The sequence below is a fragment of the Dermacentor andersoni genome, chromosome 8 (genome assembly GCF_023375885.2).
Source record: "Dermacentor andersoni chromosome 8, qqDerAnde1_hic_scaffold, whole genome shotgun sequence".
Lineage (NCBI taxonomy): Eukaryota > Metazoa > Arthropoda > Arachnida > Ixodida > Ixodidae > Dermacentor > Dermacentor andersoni.
This window is the reverse complement of record NC_092821.1, coordinates 3,632,795-3,660,386: the sequence shown is the minus strand read 5'-3', so window position 1 is coordinate 3,660,386 and position 27,592 is coordinate 3,632,795. Positions and strand designations below refer to the sequence as shown.

Sequence of the window (27,592 nt, the reverse complement as noted above, 5' to 3'; positions counted from 1 at the left end):
GTGCATGCACCCTTGCACACCTTTGACATTTGTAACTTTTGCGCTGCTTTACTTCCGAAGCACGACTCATCCTGTGCATTGCGGCGACTTGCTTTTGCTCTCGCATCCAAATTTCCTGGTTCGCTACTGCTACTTCAGCTGCTTTGCACTGTTCTACGGCCTTTTGCAGTGTCAACTGGTTGTTAGAAAGAAGCTTTTCTCAAACCTTGGATCGTTTGTGCCAAAAACAATTTGGTCTCTGATCATTGACTCTGCTAGCCCACCAAAGTTACACGCTCATGCTTTCGTCTTCAGATCTCGTAAGAACTGCTCAAAAGGCTCACCGGGCTCTTGCATTCGGCTACGGAACAGGTAGCGCTGATGTACCTCATTGACTCGAGAAGCGAAGTATTCGTCGAACTTTTTGATTAGTGCGTTGTAATCGTCCTTTAACTCGTCTTCCATGAAGCTGAAGGTGTTGTAGATCTCGATGGCTTCCTCTCCAGCGACGCTCAGTAGCAACGCGGTTTTCGTCGATGCTTCTTTTCTTACTTGATGGTTCCGTTGCAGTCAGGAATAGTTGAAATTGTTGCTTGAACAGCCCCCAGTTCTTACTTATGTCACCTTCAAACCGCAGCGGCTCCAGTGGCTTTATGAAATCCATGCTGGCAGCCTTGGAACGATGACCTCGGCAACTGCTAACCTTCAGACGAGCGGATGTGGGCAGGGGCTAGAAACTTCTGACACCATGTATCAGCATGGCCCCATGCTTGCGATTGCCAGAGCACGAGTGCCCGGGATTTATTGAGCAGGTATCTTATACAGTAAAATGGGGCCACGCCCCTCAGATGGTCGTGCGACCATATACAGAGAAGTGGGACTACGCCCCCTCAGCTTATCGTGCATAGTACACATGTCAGACGCTATGCGATAACAAGACAAGAGGGCTTACAAGACAAGAGGGAAAGTAATTAGTTGCATTTCCCACGAGAAAGCTTCCTAAAACCATGTTGGCGTGAAGAAAAAAAATGTGTTAGATTCAAGAAAAGACATGAGGTTAGAATATACAGTTGAACCTCGATATATTAAACAGTGCGTTGATCGCGAAATAGTTCAATATACCCAGAATTCGATATATAAAATCCCATAAAAAAAGCTTCAAAACCTTATGCAAATCAATCAGTGAACCAATGGCGCGATCAGGGATCGTTCAGAGCGCGCGTTCGGTTGCGCTACGCACAGTTGGCCTAGGCCATGCCAACTTTGTCAGCCGTGAGCGCGCGGGCAATTGTGCTACAGGCAGCATCGACTTCGTTCACCGGCCGAAGTCGCAACCGCGCAACCGAACGCGTACTCCAAATAACAATCCTCGATTGCGCCCCAATCGTGGCACAGTAAATACTTACATGAAGCTTCACACAAAGTATTTATTTGTTTGGCTGAAACTACTGCAGCTGTTTAGCCTGCTTCTTTTGGCATCCGCATGCTTAAGGGGGGACACGGGTTGTGGCGACCAAAAATCGCGAAAAAAACTCGATTTTTTTATTGCATTTTTGGAATGTACAGCTATTATTGCATCTATATTGTTAATTTCATACCGATAACATCAGTATTTTAGCCACAGTGACACCTTATACGACATGTACCGTATTTATTCGCGTATAACCCGCACCAAAATGTGAAAAAACGCGTTTAAAAAGTGGGGGTGCGGGTTATCTGCGAATTTTTTCCTTGGGAGGGGGGGGGGGGGGTCGGCTTCACCGCAATGTGCGGCGGCCTCCCCGTGTAGTCCGCCATCCCCATCGTCATCGACGCTTGTCAAGCCGATGAAGGGCCAACGAAAGGCCAGCATTGTTGAGCCTCGCGTTAGGCGCTGTTTAGTGTACTTACCCCAGTTTGCACTGTTTGCCTGCTTTGTTTTGGCATCATGAGTGCGACTCGACGGCAGTGTTTCACAGCGAAAGAGAAGCTAAAGATTATAGCCGCTGCCGAAGAAATCGGCAACAGAGCTGCTGCAAGACAGCATGACGTCGACGAGTCGTGCATTCGCGACTGGAGGAAGAAAAAAGAGAGTCTCGAAGCAACGAACCGGGACAGGCGAGCGTTTCGGGGTCCGAAGACTGGCGCGTACCCCCACCTCGAGACGCAGCTTGCGAAGTTCATTGAGGAGCAGAGAAGTCGTGGCCACGCTGTTTCGACTGAGATGGCGCAAATGGAAGCCCTGAAGTTGGCCCGGGAATTGAACATTCCACGTGAGTTTCGTGCAAGCCGTGGATGGCTTCAGCGCTTCATGCGAAGACATGGATTTTCTATGCGGCGGCGAACAACCATGTGCCAGCGGCTTCCTGAAGCCTACGAGGAAAAGTTGTTGAACTTTCAACGATATGTGATCGCACTTCGGAAGGAGCACAGCTATTTGCTGTTTCAGGTGGGAAATGCTGATCAAACACCTGTGTACTTTGAGATGCCGATGGACACGACCATGGAAAAAAAGGGCTCCAAATCAGTCAGCGTGCTGACCGGCGGAAATGCCAAGCTGCGCTGCACAGTCATGCTATGCGCTTTGGCTGACGGCACGAAACTGCGCCCGTATGTCATTTTCAAACGCAAGACGCTACCTAGCATTCCACTGCCCCCAGGAATCGTTGTGCGTGTGGAAGAAAATTCGTGGATGAACAGTGGCCTAGTCGGTGACTGGCTTCGAGTAATCTGAGAGCGAAGACCAGGTGCCTTGCTGGCACGCCGGTCGATGCTCGTACTAGATTCCTTCAGAGGCCACTGCACTGATGCGGTGAAGGCTCGCCTTGCCGAGACCAGCACCGACCTCGTCATAATACCTGGCGGCATGACGTCCATGCTACAGCCACTCGACGTGTGCCTGAACAAGCCGTTCAAGGCACACGTGAAGCGGCTGTATGCCCAGTGGATGGCCGACGGCATTTACGCCCTCACACCGACGGGACGCGTGCGAAGGCCTGATATTCCATTGCTGTGCCAGTGGATCGTGGATGCGTGGAAAGCGATACCGGCCGATTTGGTGCGGAAAAGCTTTAAAAAATGTGCGATCAGTAATAGTTTGGATGGTTCCGAGGACGACTACGTCTTTGAGAGTGGCGATGAAGCCTCGGATGGCAGTAGTGAGAGCGGCGACGATTAAGAATCGGATAACCAGTGACGTGGTGGCGGTCGTTTGAATAAATGTTCTGAAAACGAAATGATCACTGAGTGTGAGTTGCATCTTTCTAGCGCTCATTTTTTTTTTTCAGGTAAACGTGCGGGTTATACGCGAGTTTTTTTTTTTTTTTTTCCGCCGAGTTCAAAGTTAGGGGTGCGGGTTATACGCAGGGGCGGGTTATACGCGGGTAAATACGGTACTAGCTGAATTTCAGGCGGAACTTGCGCTGAAACGGCATATTTTCCGAAACGCGCGCCTGCTCTTCCACGTGTGCTAGCGCGGACATCTTGGTCTCATTTGAAAGAGGCGACTTTTCCCTTCAAATTCCCGCCAGAACGGGCCCCATTCAATCATTGGCCACTTAGAAAATGCGCGGCAAAAAAAGGTACTAGAACGCCCTCCTATTCGTCACTCGGTGCACATGACTTGAGCTTGTCTCCCGATTGGTGGAACTGCATGGCCATCGTCTGCTCCGCGCTTGGAGCTGCGCACTGAGGTGCGCCATCTTGCCCCAGTGTCAACGCGATGTCTGAAACGGAGCGCAAATTTCGAACGCGGCACAAGTTTGGTGCGCAGAAAGTGCGACAGACGCTCATCGAAAACTTCAAAAAATGCTGCTCAACACTGCAAAACGCTCAGGACGCCACAACCTCAGCGACCGATGCCGAAATCGTCGATGCAGCAATGGCAGGCCTAACGACCGCATCAGCTGCTGCGGATACTGTGACAAGTCCGCCTGCCGTGGACCCTTCGACCAGCGTTCGCGTACGGCAAGATACGATCTACCGGACATTTCCAAGCGGGAGGAGGAGGAAGCGAAAGCCAAAGCAAAGCTATCGGAGTTGTCTTCCGCTCCAGCGACAGAGAGGAAACGCGAGTTTGTGGGTGACGGTACCGACGATGCACTTCGCCCGCCTGATTGGACTACATTTACGATTGTGGATTTGAGTGCCGTGAACACTTTATTAACATTTGCGAACTGCAACATCTGCAGTGGTGCCTTAGAAGTCATCCGAGACGAGCGGGAATACGGACTTGCTGTGAAGCTGTGTTTTATGTGCGCAAACTGTGGAGAGATTGCGTCGGTGTGGAGCTCGCCGCGCGTTCACAGTGCTGAACGAATGAAACCCTTTGCTGTGAACGTTTTGGCTACGCGTGCCATGCAGGCGACGGGGAACCGACAGACCGTGTTCAATGACGTTCGTCTCATTGATGGACATCGGCCGTCAGGCTTTTCACACGAAAACGTGCCAGAGCTACGTGAAGACGAAGTTGACGCCAGTGGCCGATCGCGCAGCACGTAATCTGACGAGCGACTGCGCGCGTTCGGTTCGCGAACTTTACGCCGAACTGAACGTGGGTCATACTGGGAACATCGTTGCGTGCAAGGCCAAGGGCCGCAAAGGCCATAATGAAAGAACTACAGTCGAGTCCACTTATAACAATGTTGAAGTGCCATGAAAATTTCATTGTTATAACCGATAATTGTTATAAACGGGTTGCACGAAAAAAAGCATAACAACTGCAAAGAGGGGTCACAGACAGCAAGGGACATGCCAGCTCCGCCGAGGCATCGTTTTGGTCGTCCCGAAAAGGGCCTTGTAAAAAATACGAGAAGGTTGCCGCGGCTGCCTCTCAGCTTGAAAATCCCTTAGCGCCCCCCCAAAAAAACAAAGAAAACATGAATACCTAAGAGCATTTAATGAGGGCAAAATAGCTTGCACTTCTCACTTCTTTGCTGAAACAAACCCGTAATCGGCGAGTTTCGACTGCTTCGCGGCAATCTTGCCGATGTCTTTCTGAAGGGCACCCAAATGTTGAACATGTCCAAGCGAAAGGTTTTTTGCAAAAATGAAGTCCCGCAGGGAATCAATCATTCTTGAGGCCTCCTGCTGAGACACAACACTAAGGAACCTGATACAGTGCCTCCCCCACGTCTTTGTAGGCACCATGCCGAATCCTTTTCCGGCCGTCCTCCATAGCATGGCCAGCACTAGCATGGCATTCGTTTTCAGTCATCTTGAGCGCATTGCGGATAATGGTTGAAATTGTCGGCTGTGACAGGCCGTACTTGCGTACTAAGTTGCACACTTTTTCACCACCTCTGTGCTCTCAAAATGTTTCGCTTCGTTTACAAAGATATTGCCGCTCACTTTCTCTTCTGCAGCAGTTGATCCAGTTTAGCCACACTGGCCGCGCTTCCTGAAGGAGAATCCTCCATCGTTGAACTCTGGGGGGGATCCGATGGGCTTGCAGAACCAGTAGGACCAAGGCCGGTGATGGCAGATGACGATAACCTCGCTGGCAACGCACCTGCTTTGACACTGTACGCTGCCTTCGGAACACGTGCAACTGGTGAAGCAGCAACCAAGGAGAATGGGAAAGATGGGGCAGCCCACACTCAACTGCAGTGTTTTCAACGAGCCGGCACACCCTCAGAATGGACTGCTCCCTGCGCGCCGATACAAAAGCAACAAAAGAAATGCCTTCCTTCCCTCTCCTACTCTGCCCAGAGGAAAGCGCCCGTCTTTTCTCCTGCTTCTCCTGCTCACCCCATTCTCCTCAAATGCGTCGTCACGTGAGCTTTTCACCGCCCCTGTGCGGGCGGCTCCGCATACACGCGCGCACTTTTGGCGGAGTAGTTTGGCCAGCGTGGTCGCTGCGTTTGCGCGTTTTTCTCTGTGAGGGTTGGCTCCAAATGACTACATTTAATTGTTATAACCGACAATCTAGTATGATAGCATTGTTATAAGCGGTTTATTTTACCATAGAACACACTGCAAAGGTGACGGTGCCGCGGCTGTCCATTGCTATATCCGATATATTGTTAAAAGCGATATATTGTTATAAGTGGGTTTGACTGTATGTCTAAATCCGAGCGAGCAAAGTCGCACCCTCATGGCCGAGAAAGATAGGCGTCGAATGGCAGCATCAGCCAAGAAGTGCAAAGCATCAGAAAATTTGAGCCAGTCCCTCAAAAAGCGGCACACAGGGGCTGGGAGTCAGCAGGACTACATGCCTGGTGCCTACTGAGCTGTTCCAGCTGTAAATTTGTAAATAAAGTAGGGTTTTACACGTTTTCTCACTTTTCTCAAGACATGTTTTCGGGTCACTTCACTAGACTGTCGGAGTGATATCTCATGATCTAGAACAGCTAGAGCACTAATTCTTTCTTTAGCAGAAAGCCTAATCTACATATTACAAAGTGCTGAGAGCAGAATTTCAAATTTGTGCGTATGTATATTTCCATTTTATGAATTTTCTTTTGGTGTGGTAGCCTTAGGTCAAGGAAAGAATTTTGATCATCTGCAGAATGGATAATTAAAATTTCATTTGAAAACTTTTTGCATTGCAGCTATTGCACATTATAGTATCTAGCTATGCAATAATATTCGCTTTCTGCTGAGCAGTTTTTTTTTCATTGTCTCCGGAAACAATAGAGTGGCAGCACTGTCAATCTCCTGAACTAATGAACCTACAAGAAAAATTATTGCATATTTGAAATCAGCACGAAAAACTAAGTAAGCATGTATATATTCATCAGATTTGGTCATAAGATGCAGGAAATAATTTCCACAACCCATGTCCCCCCTTAAACACTGAGTCCTCAACATAGTCTAAATGATCCACTTGCGATAGGCCGGTGCCTTCTATTGCGCCGCAGTAGCGGCGTAGAAGGGCAAGAGCAGCTACTGCTCCAGTGTAAGTCGGGAGCGGGGCAACATCAGCACTTGTGGGATCAACCTCGGCGGCGTTTTCGTTTGGCTGCTACTTCTGCTGTGATCTCCACGTTCGTTAATTGAAGCATTTTGAAACACTGTCAGAAACTAAGCACAGTGGAACCTCGATTATATGACTTTCCTGGGACCGTGAAAAAGCCTTGTAAAATGTGGGCGTCGTAAAATTTGAACATAAATTATGCCTATGAAAATACTACTTATTTCGTGCTACGGATTTACGAGAAACTTCAATGTAAGCTACTAACATACTCTGCAGGGCTTGGTAAGAAATGCGATAAGAATTAATGCTGCAGTACAGGTACCAATCATCCTTTATTCAAACGAACCTGTACAGCACTCCACTGCCCACTGCTGTGATTCCTGCCAACCGGCGCGAACTATAAAAAGTGTGTAAGTTTCTTTTGGACCTTTTCTGATCCGTGAACCAAGTGCTTTCGCTCGAGTTGGGTGACGTCCAAAAGAAGGTCCTCTGTGACGTCGTGTGAACAGATGAAGTTCTGGATGCCGTCTATGGGCCGTAGCACCTCGGGGGAACGCGGTAGGCACAGGCACGGCATCTGTGGCGGCGTCGTCCTCGTCCGATGTCGCAGCAGTGTCGGCACTAGGCAAAGCCTCCTCGATGGTGTCATCCAGCGACACCTCGCTTCAGATCGCAACGTTGTCGTTGGCCTCCACGTACTCGGCGAAAGTCATAGTGAGACCCTTGCTTAATGCACTTATCCAGCGGCTATAGCCGGCTTGTGCAGTTGGGCGGAAAAAAAAAACAACCTTTATGTTCTTCAGGCTGGACGTATCGGGTGGGTGGCATGGTGTGTTGTCCACGAAAAGCAATATTTTCCTTGCCTTAGCACCCATTTTGTTATCCAGCTGCTGCAAAAAATTTCTGAAGAGCGCAGACGTCATCCACGCCTTTTTGTTGAAGTTGTCGCTGCACGGCAGCGTCACGTTCTTAAAGCACCGTGGCTTTGCAAACTTTCCAACAACGAGCACGGGCAGCCTCTCGGAACCGCCCTCGTTAGCACAGAATAGTGCCGTCACACACTCTTTACTATGCTTGCCACCATGACAGCTGTCATACTTAAACGCAAGGGTTTGCTTGGGCTGCATATGGTAAAAAATACCGCTCTTATCAGCATTGAAAATGTCGCTGGGCTTGTATGCAGCAATCATCTCCGGCAGCGACTCCATCCACTCGTTCACCGTCGAAACGTCCATGGAAGTACTTTCTCAGCAGGAGCGGTTGTACACAATCCTGTTTCGTTTTTTAAAGCGAACGAGCCATTATTCTTTGCCTGAAAGTCGTCGATGGCCAGACGCAATGCCACAAGGTCCGCCTTTTCTTTTAGAATGGTGCCATCAATGTTGGTCGCAGAGCTCTGCTTGATGCAGCCACTTGACGAGAACGTTTTCTAACTTCTCATGCTGTCCTTCTTTTGCCGCTTTCCGCTTGAGCCTGAACTTGTTCACATTCCGCAATATCATCGCTTTGTTTGCCAGGATTGTCTTAAGCAAAGATTCGGGTATCTTAAGGTCCCGGGAAATGCTGACTTTCGTTACTCCATGCCGCTTTTCCGCTTCCTCGATAATATTCAGCTTATCGCCGAGCAACAGAACTGTCCACTTTCGGGACATCGAGCGTTGCGTTGCTCCACATAACTCAAAACTTCCGCTGAATGCTGGTCGCTAGGATTATGACGAAGAATATGTGCGATAAACCTAGGCCTCTCCGCGCTACCTTGTCGGCGATCTGCTGCTGGGAAACTGGAAGGAGAGAAATGCTTCCCCAACGCGACGAGAGGCGACGCCACCGAAAAGAGAAGGAGAAAGTGATTATGGAGAAGAAAAGGCGCTATTACAGCACAGCAGGTGTCGTGGGCGGCCGTTGGTGGGGGAAATAGAAACGAACGATGAGACGAGGCAGGGAAGAAAGCTGCTCCGGAGCTAACCAGTTGAGTGGTGTCAAACGCTCCGCATGTGGAGAGACGGAGTGAGGAAAGAGACCAGCAGCACTTTTCTTTCGTCCGCCATTCTGTCCCGCGCTTCGCGAGAGTCGTCGTATAACGTGGGTCAGGCGTAAAATTGTGTCGGATAACCGGGGTTTTTAATGCATTGTTTCTATGGGGACTTCACCCGGACTGCGCTGATCCGTCGTAAAACTCGGGTCGTCGCAAAACCGGGGGTTGTATAACCGGGTTTCCACTGTATTAAAGGGGCCCTGAACCACTTTTTATCGAAGTGGAGAAAGACATTTGAAGTGAAGATATTGTGACACACTGACAAAGATGTTTTAATCATCATCGGAAGAAGACGATGTTCTGGTCTTCGCGCGCTGTCAACCATCTTGTCAGCTGCTATAATTATGGTAAATATTCTGTAAATACACGTCTGACTGTTTTTAATCCTGTAACATTTTTGGTGAAGGTGCGGGATCATTATCAAGATGGATTTACGCAGCGGGTGCTCCTTGGCTGCATCTACAATGCCAGCTCAAGGCGAGGATGCTTCGGGCCCGTCGGCACCCACGCCCACCATCATTCTAGCACAACCCCGCGACCTAGGAACCTTTTCTGGCACCGACGACACTGGTGTTGAAGACTGGCTTCAACTATATGAGCGGGTGAGCGCCAGCAACCACTGGGATCATGCTCGCTAATTTGATATTTTACCTTGTGGGCACGGCACGCGTCTGGTTTCAGACCCACGAGGAGGAACTTAACGGCTGGGACATTTGTAAACAGAAACTCAACTATTTGTTTGGCAAGCCTGTTGGACGTTAGCGCGCCACCCAAAAAGACCTCGCTTCGTGTGTCCAGACGTGCACTGAATCCTATCTCACGTACATCCAGGACGTGCTCGCTCTGCCACAAAGTGGATCCGAAGATGTCCAAACCTGATAAGGTTGCACATGTCATTAAGGGCATAGCAGATGATGCCTTCCATCTCCTTGTCTTCAAGAATTCTTCCACTGTGCAAGCCATCATTACCGAAAGCCGGTGGTTTGAAGAAGCCAAGAGTCGCTGCATTGCCCAGCCATTTCCCAGCCTTCCCAACACGGCTGCTACGTCCACCTGCGAACACCTCCGCAGTCTGCCCACACCCAATCGCTCTGATGACATCCTCCATGTCATCCGACGTGAAATAGAAGCCGCATCTCCTGTCACGACCCCAACCTATGGCCCCGACAATTGCCAGGCGACCATCTCATTGATACAGTCAGTCGTGCGCCAAGAATTGGCCAACATTGGCTTGACCAACGTCTGCTCAGTTAATTGGCCTGACTACACTCCGTACAACACTGTCATATGCACCTGCCACCTGAATGCCCCAACGCGGTATCGCAACCCGGCTGAATGGCGTACTCCAGACGACAGGCCTATATGCTTCACTTATGGCCGTATCGACCATATTCCACGTCACTGCCGGTCTTCACGGAATTCGACCCCCTGGCCCTACCACCCATCCCACGGCCCTCGTTCTGCTCCTCGGTTCGGCCCGCAAACGCAGCCAGCAAATTGTGGCGGCACTGCTCTCCTTCGCCACATCGCCGCTTCTCCCGATCACCTCCATCTCGCCGATCACTGTCCCCTAGCTCCTTCCGGCGCACCCTTCCAGAAAACTAAAGGGTGCAGCACCTGGAGGTGATGCTGCCAAACCGACCTGACGCAAAAATCCTCTTTTGACCTTGCCCACTCATCGGAACCTCATTAACGTGAATGTGGATGGTGCACCTGTTAAGGCTCTGATTGACACTGGCGCGCACGTATCTGTGATGAATGCTCAGCTTCGGAATCGTCTCAAGAAAATCCTCACTTCTGCCCCATTGCCTGTGGTCCAAGTCACCGACGGTGGAACACCAGCCGTTATTGGCATGCGTCCGCCTCGTTTGAGTGTCGCCGGACATCATACTTCTGTTTTATTTTATGTACTAGAGCACTGCCTTCACGACCTCATCCTGGGCCTTGACTTTGTCTACACATTCCGCTTTGATAGACTGTTCTGCTGGTGTTGTGCAACTCGCTCTACCTGCTGCTATTGACCCTCCCGATAGTGCTCCGATACGGCTATGTTCCACAGAGCATGTTCGCCTCCCTCACCGTGCCGTTACCTACATAGGTGTCTCCCCCGTTCCACCTGTACCAGACGGTGACTACATCGTATCTCCTAATCCGGATGTCCTGCTGTCGCATAACATCGCTTTTCCTCACACCGTCGTTACCATTTCGGACAACACGTCCTGCCTTCCACTTGTGAACTTTGGACTCTGTACACAAGTACTCCCGCGGGGAATATCCCTGGCGCAAATAACGCCAGCCAGAGACTACCACATTTCGGCTTTAACTTGTGACAGCTCCTTGTGTTCAACTCTTGCTTCACTCCCTGTCCCTTTAGACTTGAATGCCCTAACAAAAATGATTGCTCCCGACCTTCCTCCCCAGCGTGCTCAAGAACTACATTGCCTCCTTGCCTCATACTGGGACATATTCGACCTTGGAGAACGCCCTCTAGGACAAACATCTGTCGTAAAACATCGAATAAACACCGGTGATGCGAGCCCGATCCATCGGCAACCCTACTGCGTCTCGCCTACTGAGTGACATATCATCCAACACGAAGTTGACAAGATGCTTTCTCGGGATATCATCGAACCTTCCTGCAGCCCATGGGCATCTCCTGTTGTACTAGTTAAAAAGAAGGACAGCAGTTGGCAATTTTGTGTTGATTATTGACACCTCAACAAGGTAACAAAGAAAGACGTCTATCTGCTACCACGCATTGACGATGCCCTGGATTGCCTGCATGGAGCACATTATTTTTCGTCCATCGACCTTCGCTCCGGCTACTGGCAAATTGCCGTCGTTGACATGGACCGCGAGAAGACAGCTTTTATTACTCCCGATGGCCTGTATCAGTTCAAAGTGATGCCTTTCGGTTTATGTAATGCACCGGCCACATTCGAAGGAATGATGGATGCCCTCCTACACGGTTTCAAGTGGTCCATCTGCCTCTGTTACCTGGACGACGTGATCATTTTTTCTCCAACTTTTGCGACGCACCTCGGACGCCTGTCGATGATCCTATCTGTTTTCCGTCAGGCGGGGCTACAACTAAATTCGTCGAAGTACCACTTCGGTCGTCGTGAAATTTCTGTGCCCGGGCATCTCGTCGATTCTTCTGGTGTATGCCCTGATCACGATAAAATACGGGCATTCAAAGACATTCCCGTGCCCACATGTGCCAAGGATGTTCGCAGCTTCTTGGGCCTTTGCTCCTACTTCCGTCGGTTTGTCCAAAATTTTGCGAATGTTGCGTGCCCTCAATCAGCTCCTCAAGAAAGATGCTGCATTCATTTGGGGCCCTGAGCAAGCTGGTGCTTTCACCGAGCTGATTGGGCTGCTTACATCCCCGCCCATTGTTGCTCCCTTTGATGTTTCAGCTCCAACAGAAGTCCGTACCGATGCCAGTGGCATTGGTACGAACTTCACACAAACCACGAGGGCGCGAACGTGTTATTGCGTATGCCAGCCGCCTTCTTTCCTCTGTGTAGAGCAAATTATTCTGTCACCGAACGCGAGTGTCTGGCTCTCGTTTGGGCAGTGGGTAAATTCCGCCCCTATTTGTGCGGCCGCCAATTCACAGTCATCACTGATCACCACGCTCTGTGTTGGCTTTCGTCCCTCAAAGATCCTTCAAGGCGCCTTGGCCGCTGGGCTCTGCGCCTCCAAGAATACAACTATTCAGTTGTATACAAGACCAGCCGGTTACATCAAGATGCGGACTGCTTGTCGCGCCATCCTGTCGACCCTCCTGACGTTTCTGTGGCCGGCATCCCTGTCACCATTCTCTCTCTGGGTGCTTTTTGCGACATTGGAGCCGAACGTCGGAATGCCTCCTTGCAACACCTTATTCAATGGCTCACTTCAACGACGCCCGATCCTTCCCTTCACATGTTTGAACTTCAAGATGGTATATTGTACTGCTCTAACATGCGCCCGGACTGCCCTGCCCGACTCTTCGTTGTGCCTGACCATCTGCGTCACTGTTTTTGCCCAGCTTCATGATGTACCGACTGCAGGTCACCTTGGCGTGTCACGGACTTATGACCGCGTTCGTCGGCGCTTCTTTTGGCCTAATCTATACCGTGACGTCTGCCGTTATGTCACTGCATGTGATCTTTGTCAACGACTCAAAAAGCCGCCCGCACTCCCCGCTGGTCACCTTCAACCACTTGACGTACCATCAGAACCATTCTTCCGTGTAGGTGTTGATCTTTTAGGCCCTTTTCCTATGTCATCTTCGGGAAGCAAGTGGATTACTGTAGCAACAGACTACGCCACTCGATATGCAATCACACGGGCTCTTCCGACAAGCTGTGCAACCGATGTCGCCGACTTCCTCCTAGAAAACATCATCCTTCACCACGGCGCCCCTCGACAGCTCCTCGCCGACCGAAGCCGCTAGTTTCTTTCTAAAGTTGTCGATGACATTCTACACTCGTGCGCAACTAAACACAAACTTGCTACTGCTTACCATCCACAAACGAACGGTCTGACCGAGCGCCTTAACCGCACCCTTACTGACATGCTATCCATGTATGTCTCCCATGACCATCGCGACTGGGACGTTGAGCTGCCGTTCGTTACTTTCGCCTATAATTTGTCTCGCCATGATACCGCAGGCTTCTCTCCATTCTTCATCTTGTTTGGCCGCGACCCTACGTTACTTTTCGACACCGTTCTGTCTGCTAGTCTGAATTGCACATCCGAGTACGCCCGTGAAGCCATCCTCAAAGCACAAGAAGCACACCATATTGCCCGACGTTGACTTGTGGAGTCACAGGACAATCAGCGGCACTTATATGACGCCCGCCATCGTGACGTCCATTACACACCGGGCGCCCTGGTTCTCCTTTGGTCGCCGTCGCGACGCGTTGGCCTCTCGGAGAAGTTACTTTCATGCTACTCCAGCCCTTACCGTGTCTTGCGTCAAGTAACTGACGTCACGTACGAAATCGCCCCTCTTGAGCGAAGCGTGGCTCAGCATCGCTCGAACATGGTCCACGTCGCGCGTCTTAAGTTGTATCTTTTGCCCGCCTCGTAACCAGCACCGAGCCGGCGCTTCAGCCGCCGGGGGTCATGTGACACGCTGATGAAGAAGATATTTTAATTATCGTCAGAAGAAGACGATGTTCTGGTCTTCGCGCGCTGTTTACCATCTTGTCAGCTGCTATAATTTTAAATTTTCTGTAAATATACGTCTGACTGTTATACACGTCTGACTGTGATAGGGGCAGGTGTTTCCACGAAAGCTTTTTTAGAAATTCTTTTAATGTACTTAAAGTCGACGCTGATTGGGTGGAGAGATGGCATGTTTCTGCAGAAATCGGGCATTTGTATTGGCTGAAGAGTTGCCCCTATTCTTAGTGATATTTACCTGAGTAAGGTTGACAGCTGCTTAGAGAAAGCCTTAGGTGATAGCGTTATCAAGATATTTCATTACGTTGATGATTACCTGATTTTCTGCAAGAGAGAACAATTCTATTCCGCTGCTACCTCAGTAAATGAGCAATTTACACTTTATGGAGGAGGAGGAAAGTTTACTAAGGAATTTCCTCAGCGACGTGTAATTCAGTTTCTAGACATTTTCTTGGTCTTCAAACAAAATCATGTTTGTTGGCAGTACTCCCCAACATCTTCGAAGCCATTGTTAAACTTTCAATCCAAGCATTCCAAAGTAGTAAAAAACGAAATTGCCATGTCGTGCCTTAAGTCTTCTCTCACCAGATCCTGCATGCACAAAATGAGTGCCAGTTTTAATGCGTAGGTCTGGCGCCTATTAGAAGCAGGTTATCCTAACGTAACAGTGGCCACTGTGGCTGAACGCCTAAAGTCGGTTTCGAGGAGGATGAACGTTACTACAGAAAGCAGTAATAGCAAAAAAAGAGTAGTGGCTATTCCGTACATTCATTGAGTATCGCACAGGCTTAAAAAAGTTGCAAGTAGATATGATGTTCATGTTGCTTTCACTGCTCCCAATATGCTAGGTAAGATATGCACTGCCGTGCAGAGAAAAAGGGAACAGGTAAAAGGCATAAAAAGAACAGATATTTGTCCAGTGAAGCACAATAAGAACAACAGTTTTACTGACTGCTGTATGGGTGTGGTTTATAAAGTTCCCTTTAGCTGTGGCCAGTTCTATGTAGGGCAAACGGGGCGGTGTAGCAATCAGTAGCTAATGGAACATAAAAGGTTGTTAACCGGTGGATCACCTTCTAATCTTTCCCTACATTGCCAAGATTGTAACTGCACGCCAGAGTTAGATGAATGCACGATATTGATATAAGAACGAAGATACACGTCTTGTGGTAGAGGCATGGCATATCTATAATGGTGGAAGTGCGTGCATGAGTCAGCCTTCAATTACTTTACATAAGGAAGAGATTAAATGCCTTAACAGCTATCTCTCACGTAGACCAGCACATGAACCCGACTGACACGTGGTGATACCATTCCAGAGCTTGCGCAGATGAGTTTTGTGTCTTCTTTCTTTTTTTCCCCTCAGTGCTCACTTCAGTTGATAGTCGGCGTTCCTGTTGTCCACTACTCTTGTGTCCTGTCTGCATGCCTCACCTTTTTTGCATAATGTATCTAAGCTACCGGAAACAAGATAGTGGCGGCTGTAAAAAACAGTAGCCTCTTCTGTAAGCATGCCTTGGACGCAGCAGCTGCCAGAGTAGAACCCCCCCCCCCTCCCCTCGGTGCTTTGTGCGTGACAAAAGACAGCATGCTACGTCCCCACTTTCCTCCCTTGTGCGCACGCAAAATTGAGCCGCCATCGTCGACTCACCTTTGCACGCTTTTGCTCGCAGATACAGCATATGGCGTGTGGTGCCGATGTTATTGCTCCTAGATTTTTATACAGAACATCATGGCGTCGGCAGAAATGTACCTGTAGTGCCCATATTGTTCCTACGGCAATAAAAGTAGGTTGAGGGCACTGAGAGCAAACTAGATATTAGGGAGCAGTGCGCTGCAGCTGGTATAATGTAAGACTATTGGAGTCTGCATTTATGCCCATATGGGCAAAGCCTCGGCCATTTTGACCTGTCACGAAAAGCTAATGGCGGATTATGAATGAAAACAGATTGGAATAGTTTTATATTCCGCCATTCTCTCGCCATTCCAGTGTTAGATGTGTGAAAAAAACCCTGGATCTGCCAGATCTTTTATTATGCTGCAAATGTACTCATCTTTGCCTATTCCACGAGGTTTATCACTCTAACCACATGCTCAAGAATCAACTTATCACCCCACCTTTGTACGTTTCATCCCGTTCTGACCACAGATATAAAGTTGCCGTCCCATCCTCCCGAACGAACAAGTACCATGATTCTTTTTTACCACGCACAAGTGTCGACTGGAACCATCTTCCTGATCCATCATTCAGATCACAGATGTATCTTCATTCAAAACAGCAGTCTACCATGCTATCGCCTGATGTTGTCTGCATACCATTGTCTGTATATTACATTGCTTTGTTACGTACCACTCCTTTCTGTAGTGCCTTAGGGCCTTCAAAGTATGTATAATATATATAAATGAATAAATAAGTATTACACCAGAAGGTTAAGCATAACATGCTTTGGAATCGCCCTGGTCTATTATGTAGAAAGGACTTTCAATAAACCACAGTAACTTATAACTCTGGCTTCTCTCTATGGTGTATTGCTAAAGCACATTTCTAGGCACTTCATGCACAATGTTGAGACATTAAAGAAATATTTATATACGAGAAAATGTCCTGGGCTACTTTTCGGAATGTTGGTGGAAGAATGCATGTTTTTTGCGATATTTACCACTAATAAAAAATATACAGGAACTATTAACAAAATTTACATGCGCTAGGCGGTTTCAGTATCAGGGTAATCTGCTTTAAAATTCAGCTTAAGATGTTGCTTAATACAGTTGCAGTATAGTGCTTGTGTTGGTTTATCCGTCGTGGTTTGGAAGTGTGCTCGTATCTTCGTCTTGCGTGGTCTGGAGCAGGGGAAAGGGGAGGTGAAAACTGCCGTGCACCCAGTTCGGTTGCACTTCCATATTGTAGAACTTCGCGTACACCCTCCATTTACCACAAGCAGGTTTGAAGCGGTTGTTCTAATAGTACGGCGCTCTTGAAAATATTTGTCAAATCTGGCTGCAGTTTTCATAAGTGGTGTCAGAGAATCATAAGTGCAGTGAAATGTGCTCATTATAAATAATAATTCGTTATAACTGGGTTCATTACAAGCGGGCTCGACTGTAGTAGCAGCCCAATTTACTGTGTTTGTGAATGAAGCAAGTTATTGGCAACTCAACATGAATATCTGCTTTGTTTAGAGAAGAAGGGGCGACAAGCCAAGAGGGTGACCAGCAGACGGGCCGAAGAATCACCTAAGAAGCGTCTCAAGAAGCTCGCAGACGATGGGAATTATGCGACCTACCTCAAGAGGCTCAAGTGAGTTAACAGTTTGGCATGAAAGCTATGTTGATTGTCTAAAGTGCGAAGTTGCTACATTAACATGTTGGCTGACTGCATTTGAATGAGCCTTACAGTGCAGCTGATGAAACTGCCGTATTAGTGATGGTCTATGCTTCCTGTCCAAATTGCTAATCCAAATTGCAAATCTTGTCGACATCCAAATTGAATCTGCAAATACATGAAGCTAGGAGCATGTAGGTTTATTTATTTATTTATACATGTACCTACAGCACCTTCTAGGGGCATTGTTGTTGGGGGGCTTATAATACAAAAAAAAATGAGGTTATGATACAAAGACATTGTAAAATACAGTGAAACCTCGTTAAGCCGTAGTCGGCCGGAGCTCGAAAAAAGTACGTACTAAACGGGAGTACTGTTTAACCGAAATAGCATAAGATCGCCCACTTACCTGTAGAAAACGGAACTCAGAGAGAGTGCGATGAAAGGGGAAAAAACATGCAGTATTTATTCACTTCGCGCGACATAAGTGTTATTTTCGTTTGATGCCGCGGTGGCCTAGCACGACGACAGAAGCCTCAAACTTACTCAAGTTGCGTGCCAGCTTCTCAGCCAGCCCCCCTCCTCTCGGCAAACACTCGCACGGCAGATTCCTCGTTGGCGTTACGTATTCTCCGTGCACGCGCGCACTAGTGCTGCATAAGTTCCGGGGCGCCTTTTTCATTGCTGGGTGCCGGAGTTCGGAAAACTTTTCGTTTGGAATGGTTACGTTATCGCGCCCCTGTTCTCGTTGCGACGATTGCATTCACGAGGCTGACCTAACGCGCAGCTTCTGCCACTGTCGGGCCTGAATCGCCCGTGCTGTTGCTTTCCGTGTCGTCCTCATAACTGTCGCTAGTCGACACTTCGGCAACAACAGAGGCAACGATGGCGAAAAGTCGAACCTCGTAGCCGACATCTCTTTGCGGTCGCAGCAGCGCTGGCGAGCAACTTCGCATTCCAAATGCCACACACTGTAGTCAACAGCAGATCCAAGTCGCGGACCAGCGTCGACTTCATGTCACGTTCGATAGCACGGACGACGTCTAATTTTTCTTCTATGCTGAGCACCCGGTGTCTTTTATCCGAGCTTCGGCATGACGCGAGTCCTCGCTTGCACGACGCCATAACGCTCTCTCGCTCTCTGGCACGGCGTCGAAATGATGTTGATGTTGATGCGGCTTCACGTGCAAACGCACAGCGCGCTTGGAGGCCGTTGTACCGATCTCTGAGGCTTGTTGTTCTGCCGGACCGCCCGGTGGAGACTACGCACCGCCGTGTTTGCGCGACGAAAAGTGGAAACGCTACGTTTTAACCGATGCGTACGCAATAAGCTGGTACGGTTTATGCGTATACTAAATACATTATGTTCAATGGCCGCTGAGTCGGGGAATTGACTTTACTACTTTTAAACCGAAACTACTGTTTAAGCGGGTACGGTTTAACGAGGTTTTACTGTACATCATCATCAGCCTGGTTACACCCACTGCAGGGCGAAGGCCTCTCCCGTACTTCTCCAACTACCCCGGTCACGTACTAATTGTGGCCATGTTGTCCCTGCAAACTTCTTAATCTCATCTGCCCACCTAACTTTCTGCAGCCCCCTTCTACGCTTCCCTTCCCTTGCAATCCAGTCCGTAACCCTTTATGACCATCGGTTATCTTCCTTCCTCATTACATGTCCTGCCCATGCCCTTTTCTTTTTTTTGATTTCAACTAAGATGTCATTAACTCACGTTTGTTCCCTCACCCAATCTGCTCTTTTCTTATCCCTTAATGTTACACCTATCATTCTTCTTTCCATAGCTCGTTGCGTCATCCTCAATTAAAGTAGAACCCTTTTCGTAAGCCTACAGGTTTCTGCCCCGTACGTGAGTACTGGTAAGACACAGCTGTTATACACCTTCCTTCTGAAGGATAATGGCTACCTGCTGTTCATGATCTGAGAATGCCTGCCAAACGCACCCCAGCCCGTTCTTATTCTTCTGATTATTTCAGTCTCATGATCTGGATCCGCGGTCACTACCTGTCCTAAGTAGATGTATTCCCTTACCACTTCCAGTGCCTCACTACCTATTGTAAACTGCTGTTCTCTTCCAAAACTGTTGAACATTACTTCAGTTATCAGCAGAATAATTTTTAGACCAACCCTTCTGCTTTGCCTCTCCAGGTCAGTGAGCATGCATTGCAGTGGGTCCCCTGAGTTACTAAGCAAGGCAACATCGTCAGCGTATCGCAAGTTACTAAGGTATTCTCCATTAACTCTTATCCCCAATTCTTCCCAATCCATGTCTCTGAATACCTCCTGTAAACACGCTGTAAATAGCATTGGAGAAATCGTATTTCCCTGCCTGGCTCCTTTATTGGGATTTTGTTGCTTTCTTTATGGAGGACTCAGTGGCTGTAGAGCCGCTATAGATATCTTTTAGTATTTTTACATAGGGTTCGTCTACGCCCTGATTCCGTAATGCCTCCATGACTGTTGAGGTTTCGACTGAATTAAACGCTTTCTCGTAATCAATGAAAGCTATATATAAGGGTTGGTTATATTCCGCACATTTCTCTATGACCTGATTGATAGTGTGAATATGGTCTATTATTGAGTAGCCTTTACGGAATCTTGCCTGGTCCTTTGATGGACAGAAGTCTAAGGTGTTCCTGATTCTATTTGCGATTACCTTAGTTAATACTTTGTAGGCAACAGACAGTAAGCTGATCAGTCTATAATTTTTCTAGTCTTTGGCATCCCCTTTCTTATTGATTAGGATTATGTTAGCGTTCTTCCAAGATTCCGGTACACTCGAAGTCGTGAGGCATTGCGTATACAGGGTGGCCATTTTTTCTAAAACAATCCGCCCACCATCCTTCAACAAATCTGCTGTTACTTGATCCTCCCCAGCTGCCTTCCCGTTTTGCATAGCTCCCAAGGCTTTCTTTACTTCTCCCGGCGTTACTTGTGGGATTTCAAATTCCTCTAGACTAATCTCTCTTCCATTATCATCGTGGGTGCCACTGGTACTGTATAAATCTCTATAGAACTCCTCAGCCACTTGAACCATCTCATCCATATTAGTAATGATATTGCCCGCTTTGTCTCTGAACGCATGCATACATCTGATTCTTGCCTATTCCTAGTTTCTTCTTCACTGCTTTTAGGCTTCCTCCGTTCCTGATAGCATGTTCAATTCTATCCAAATTATGCTTCCTTATGTCAGCTGTCTTACGCTTGTTGATTAACTTCGAAAGTTCTACCAGTTCTATTCTAGCTGTAGGGTTAGAGGCTTTCATACATTGGCGTTTCTTGATCAGATCTTTCGTCTCCTGCAATAGTTTACTGGCATCCTGTCCAACGTAGTTACCACTGACTTTTATTGCACACTCCTTAATGATGCCCATAAGATTGTCATTCATTGCTTCAACACTAAGGTCCTCTTCCTGAGTTAAGGCCGAATACCTGTTCTGTAGCCTGATTTGGAATTCCTCTATTTTTCCTCTTACCGCTAACTCATTGATTGGCTTCTTATGTACCAGTTTATTCCGTTGCCTCCTCAAGTCTAGGCACCTAAGCTAATTTGAGTTCTTATCATCCTATGGTCACTGCAGCGAACCTTGCCGAGCACGTCCATATCTTGTATGATGTCAGGGCCAGCGCAGAGTATAAAGTCTATTTCATTTCTAGTCTCGCCATTCGGGCTCCTCCACGTCCACTTTCAGCTATCCCGCTCGCGGAAGAAGGTGCAGATTGAAGCAGAAGTGCAGAAGAAGGTGTACATTGTGCAGTAAAAGTGAACAATTTAACAGCATACGGTAGATGATACAACATACACTGGCAGGACATGTCCCTTGACATCAAAAACCATTGTGAAAAAAGCAGCACTAGGTCAAGGCATGCTCTTTTAAAAATGAACGAAATGCTTTGTGTAGGGTGGTAACAATCTATGCCGGGAGGCTGTTCCACTCATGTGTTGCTTTTGGAAAAAATGCATTTTCAAACGCATTAGTTCGACACGTATATTCGCGTACTTTCAAAGAACGGTCCCTTCGTGATGAGATGTAACTTGGTGACTGTATGTAGTTTTGTTTATTGATCCCCGTTTTTATCATTATCATCATCATAATTTATTTTCCCTTAAAGGACCCCTGTCGGGGTATTACATAAGAGGGGGGAAAACAGAAGACATGGTTACAATTTCCTACAAAACTCAGCCTGTGGATTCGTATGAGAACAGCAAAGGAACAAAAAAAAAAAATGAGAAAAAGAAAAGCGAGAAAAAAGAAGGCCAAGAGGCACACTGAATAGAATGCAAAAGCAAATCAGCAGAACAGTCACAATGTGAGACGGCAATCGCAAAAGAATGAAGACACAGTACGGTCATTATAAGGTTAGGGTTTGAGGTGACCAGTAAGCAGCTGTTTGAAGATAATGGGCTTACGCTCATTGACAACTCTATCTGGTAAATTATTCCATTCTGCAATGGCGCTAGGCAAAAATGATTTATTAAAGGAAAATGTTGAACCATGCGAGCGCTGGATGCTGCAAGAGTTAAAAAGGCGACGAGATGTACAGGTTGGGGGGATTAGAAGCTTTCCATGCAGTTCAGGGAAGGTATAGTAAAGTAGTTGGAAAAGGCACAGTTTTGCAATTTTCCGATGCAACACCAATGGTTCGAATCCTAGAGATGATTTAATCCCACTGACACCTTCTTCCCGGCTGCACCTGGAAGTGATGAATCTAGCAGCACGATTTTGTATTGATTCTAATATATTAATTACCTAAGAAAGCTTGGTGATGGCTCAAAATAGCTGAGGCGTATTCAAGTTTATTTCGAATGAAAGTTTCATAAGCTAGTTTTCTTGTGGATTAGGGGCACAGCGCAAGGGTACGTCTGACGTAACCAAGTGATTTAGTGGTGTCGGTAGCCAATTTTGTTATATGGTCGGACCAGGTCAACTTGCTATTAATAGTGATACCGAGATAGCGATATGATTCAATGGTGGATAGGGCTGTCGAGCTTAAAAAGTATGGGTGATCCTTGTTAGAGTGTTTACGGGATACCTGCATAACTTTACATTGGGAGATGTTAAGTTTAATTAAAGAGTTGGAACACCAGGTTTTTAATAAATGTAAGTTTTTTAGGAGCATTTCATGCTCGGTTGGGTCTGTAATACGACGATAGATTACGCAGTCATCTGCAAAAAGTCGGATATTGTATGATATGCCTTTAGGAAGGTCATTTGTGAAGATGAGAAAGAGAAGGGGACCAAGGAAGGGCTCCTGTGGTACTCCGGAGATGACGCTAGCAGTGGTTGAACAATGATTTCCAACAGCTGTGTACTGGAATTGATTAGTAAGAAAGCAATGGATCCATGACAGTTTGTTGTTTAATATGTTATAGAAGAGATCTAATAATCTGAGATATTTACACCTTGATAAAAGTGATGGCCATCCCAATGCATTGACAATTTCGCTTGAGCTTCTGGTGAAGTTGTAGTTGCCCGTTACAAACCGGGTGGCATGTTTCTGGATATGCTCCAGTTCATAAGTATTTGCACCAGTTTCTAAATCCCAGGCGTTGCAGGCCTATTCCAAAATTGGGCATACATTTGATACGTAGAGAATCTTTTGAAGAACAGAAGGTGCTTTCCTGAAATTACGTGGTAGAAAGTTTAGCATGCGACTGGCTTTTGCTGATACCTTATGAATATGGTCATTGCAGGAAAGTGTGCTGTTAATGACAACCCCTAGGTATGAATATTCCGTAGCAACACATAGTAATGTCTGTTCCATGCTGTAATCTGTAAGTAGAGGCTGCTTTCCTTTTGTAAACTTACGTACACTTCACTTTCACACGTGGAGCTATCATTTTCCATTTGGCACACCACTTTGTTATTGAGTTGATGTCAATTTGCAGTTATTTGGAATCCTTCGTGCACCTAATTTTGTGAGATATGCAGCAGTTATCTGCGTACAACCTGATATGACTAGCCACACATTGAGCAAGATTATTGATATAAATAAAAAAAAAGAAATGGCCCCAGAACAGAGCCGTGTGGCACCCCCGCTAAGACGGACACATGTGATCTGATCATGATGCACCATCAAGGACGGTGCATTGCTTTTGGCATAAAAGGTAGGCTTGTAACCATGCTAGTGTGTTAGGGGATATGTTAAGGCACGATAATTTTAGCAAAAGGAGCGAGTGTGTTACAGTGTCCAAGGCCTTGCTGAAATTGAGGAAAATGCAATCCATTTCGCTACCAGACTTTAACGTTCTGATGATGTCATGTGCAGATTCTATTAGTTGTGTGTGTTGTATCTGTGCAATGTTTATCACGCGTATTCTCTTGTCACTGTGCGCCGCGTATCACTACTGTGCACTACTGTGTTGTCGTTCCTTTCTCCCAAGAGTATGGAGGAGAACCCTATATCTCCCACACATGTTGCATGGTCAAGTTTGAATTATCCAGTGAAGGCGAACTTTATAATTTAAATAACGAAAGTTTAGCCCATATAAGTGTGTGAGTGCCAGCCAGGACTTTTGGTTGGGATTGAATTGTTGAAAAAAATTGAAATAACCGGAGTCAAATCAACGGAAGTGTACTGTATCTATATAAAATAAGTTGCAGTAGCGACAAGGAAACAACTGTAAAGATTTGTTGCTAAGGTTTATTTATTGAATTTGGAATGTCAAACATCTTTTGTAGACTTTCGTTGTGATTGTACCGTAGTTTAGAACACATGACTGAATATTACGTCATTCGATATTTACTTCAGTTTGAATTTCACTATTTGGAATGTGTGCTCAGCTGCCATCCACTCCTAGCAAGCTCTTCTCCTCTTCTACCCTGGCCGTTGCTGTGATAGAGTGCATATGCGGGCCACGCACTTTGCATCTGGGAGGTAATTTGCGGCAAGCACAAAGAGCGATCCACTTTGTGTTGGCGGTAGCGTAATCTCAAGTTCCCGACACATGATAAACCGAAAGGCAGCACAAAGCATTCACTCCATGTTTCCAGCATCCTTTGCCACACTAGCCTTGCAACAGGTATCTTTCTGGGAAACGGTATGGGTTTCTTCTGTAGCTTCTTGTTACTTTTGGGTGGATGACAATTTTTCCTTTTATGAGCTTTTCTCCACCTTGCAAGATCTGCAGTACTGATTTGACATATCCATTGTCCCTGTCCTACGAATTTCACATTAATTCACCCTCGTTCTAGAAGCAGTCTGCTAGTCTCCTGGTTAGTTCGGATGGTTGAAGGCCCTGGACCCTGACCCTTTCTCGTTTTTCCTAGTGGATGATGTGCACAGCACTGTTGTGCTGTACACATAGTGGATTGCCAGCTAGCCTTCTCTAATCAGTGGGAAATCTGATGCATATAGGCGATTACATGAGTGTGGTTTTATCTGAGCTGATGTGCTTGCTGTTGTACAACCATATATTGTGACACAACCTATGGTGGGAGGAAGCAGCTTGCAACCCAGGATTCGCCATGGCAGCTTGTCTTTTGCCTTGTACCAGGAAACACCGTCAGCAGAAGCTTGTGGAGAAGCATAGAAGAATCATGGAGGATGAAGAAAATGACTCCACTTCTGGGAGCACCGTTGAGGTGGATGACGAATTCCGTGTGCCCAAGGTGATCTGGAACAAATTGTACAGGTGGGGGCACTTTTTTATTCCTAAATTGACTAGATTGCAACAGCATGTCAAAAGGTTAGGCAATGTTTCAACGGTCAAGTACAAATTGGACAGGTAGGGGCACTTTTCTTATTCTTGAATTGACTAGATTGCAACAACATGTCAAAAGGTTAGGCAATGTTTCAATGGTCAAGTAGTACTTGTTTTCTATTGGGCAACCTTATGAGGATGTTTCTGACAGCTGACTTCCAGCAGTGGCGGCCTCTACTGTCTCGGCATCCTTGTCAATAGCCAACATCGACATTCTGCAGACGGTCTGCTGACGGTCGTGTTCACTGATTCTGACCGTCAAGAGGCTATCAGATTTTTCTGTAAGACGGCACCAACATAAAGACCTTATATCGATGTCTTCGTGGCTGCTGTGGAGTTTGCATCCACTGATTTCGGCATGTCTTGCCAGCTTCTTTATCCGTTTTACCCTGCCTCAAAAATATTTTTTTTTTTCTGGTAATGCATTTTATTACCCAAGTAAATTGTAATATCACTGGGTTCATAGATTGTAGGTTCTGAATTAGTGCGCCCCATGCTCATGCATTTACTGAGTTCTCTCGAAATAAAATTGATTCTACTCTTGCATACCTTTCTTTTTTTCCTTTGCATATCACACAATTAGAGCCACCAAACGACATGAAACTTGGCAACTATGCTTCAATATTGTGTCAGTAAATTGTGGAGATTACAAAATAGCAGACAGAAAATAGCATTTCTGCATGTTACATTCAATTTATTTTTTGGAATCACATATTAAAAAAAAATTATGGGGTTTTACGTGCGAAAACCACGATCTGATTATGAGGGGAAACACAGGGAGGGCGGGAGATGGAAATTCAAGACGATGAGGAAAACGAGAACAAGGTCAAAGTAGGAGCCATTTCAACAAGTGGACTTGTCTTCTTCAAGGTGACATATGCTTTCCTCGCCACAGCATATATAGGTGGGGTTCTTCTAAAGGGGAGAGGGCGTAAGGCGGGTGGGAGTGGAAACGCACAAACATGTGTTAGCGGCGAGGGTGTCGAATTTAGAATAAAGGAGTGCTGCGCACAGGGCCAGCGACACGGCCGTCTGTCAATCACGTGTCGACACCTGTGCGTCAGCTGGCATGTCAACGGCATGCACAGCAGCCCTCTGTGATGGACATGGGCTATCGTGTCTCTGAAAGAGGTAATAGAATGACTGTTGTAGTTATCACCCACGACACTGCAAGCAAGGAATTCTTGTCTGTCAAGCGAAACGAATAAGAATCTGCACCAAGGACTACGATTATATCCACCACCTAAATGACCTTAAAACAACGTTAGCAGAAAGAAACTATCCACAAGTTGCTCTCGATAGAGCTTATGATGTCGCGTCAAGATTGGAGAGACAGTCGCAATTAGTGAAGGAACAGCCTACACGAGAACCTGACAGACCGCCGGCCTTTATAACAAGATATTCTAATGCACTTCCAAACATGAACATCCTACAAAAATATCACACAATATTATTACGATATTATTGGGAGATACTCAAGAGACGAGCCGCCGCAAGAACGATGACGAAGTGGGTCTGTGCCTTTGGCGTGAGTGAATGTCGGCCTGGTGCTCTGTCTCCAGTCCAGCGTAAATAGCCTGTAAATAGCCTCTTCCGTCTGTGTCTTTCTACACGGTAACATTCTGGTGGAGGGGAGTGATCCCCGTCCTCGCCACGGAACTCCGGAGTGGTCGGTACATCGAGCCTGTCACCATGCTTCCCGGTGACGAGACTGCCTCTGCAACGGCTTCGGCTTGTCCGACTGCTCCAATCATCACGATTGCCCAACATCGTGACCCTGGTGTGTTCTCCGGCCTGGAGGGACAGGACGTTGACAAATGGATCAAGCTATATGAACACGCCAGCGCTTATAACAGGTGGGACCCAACCATTATGCTCGTCAGTGTCATCTTTTATCTCGGCGGCACCCCACACGTGTGGCACCAGATGCATGACGACGAGATAGCCAGTTGGGACAGTTTCAAAGAAAAGCTATGGGAACTGTTCGGCAACCCCATTGGCCGCAAGGTTGCCACGAGAAAGGCTCTTGCGTCTCGTGTTAAGACATCTACAGAGCCGTACGTTTCATACATTCTCGACGTCTTGGCTCTATGCCGCAAAGCTGACGATGCTATGTCTGAAGCAGATAAAGTGTCACATGTTCTAAAAGGCATCGCCGACGATGCTTTCAATTTGCTTGTTTTCGGCAACGTCTCGACAGTCGACGCCATCATCAAAGAATGCCATCGCCTTGAAAAGCTAAGAGCCGTCATAACACACACCGCATCATGCGGCTACCCAACACTGCTGCTACGTCGACATGTGAGGGTCGACCACGTCAGGCCACCACCTGAGACGATGTCGCCCATGTTGTTCGCCGTGAGCTTGAGGCCTGTTCGCCAGCTTTCGCCGCGACGCCTCCCGATCCGCCAGCAACCACGATTACGATGATTCAGGCCGTCGTCCCACAGTAATTTGAG

The 27,592-nt window shown here is 47.3% G+C and overlaps 1 protein-coding gene across 3 annotated transcripts in view; it reads left to right on the top strand.

Moving 5' to 3' along the window:
- LOC126526682 (DNA excision repair protein ERCC-6-like) overlaps positions 1–27,592 on the top strand; it is a 332,661-nt gene that overhangs the window by 50,719 nt on the left and 254,350 nt on the right. For 2 of the 3 annotated variants that reach the window (XM_055068344.2, XM_050174540.3), the window contains exons 6-7: positions 17,268–17,385; positions 24,927–25,064. In XM_055068344.2, coding sequence (XP_054924319.2) covers positions 17,268–17,385; positions 24,927–25,064 — 256 coding nt within the window. The remainder of the gene's footprint in view (positions 1–17,267; positions 17,386–24,926; positions 25,065–27,592) is intronic. The other variant, XM_055068345.2, reaches the window with a different exon arrangement.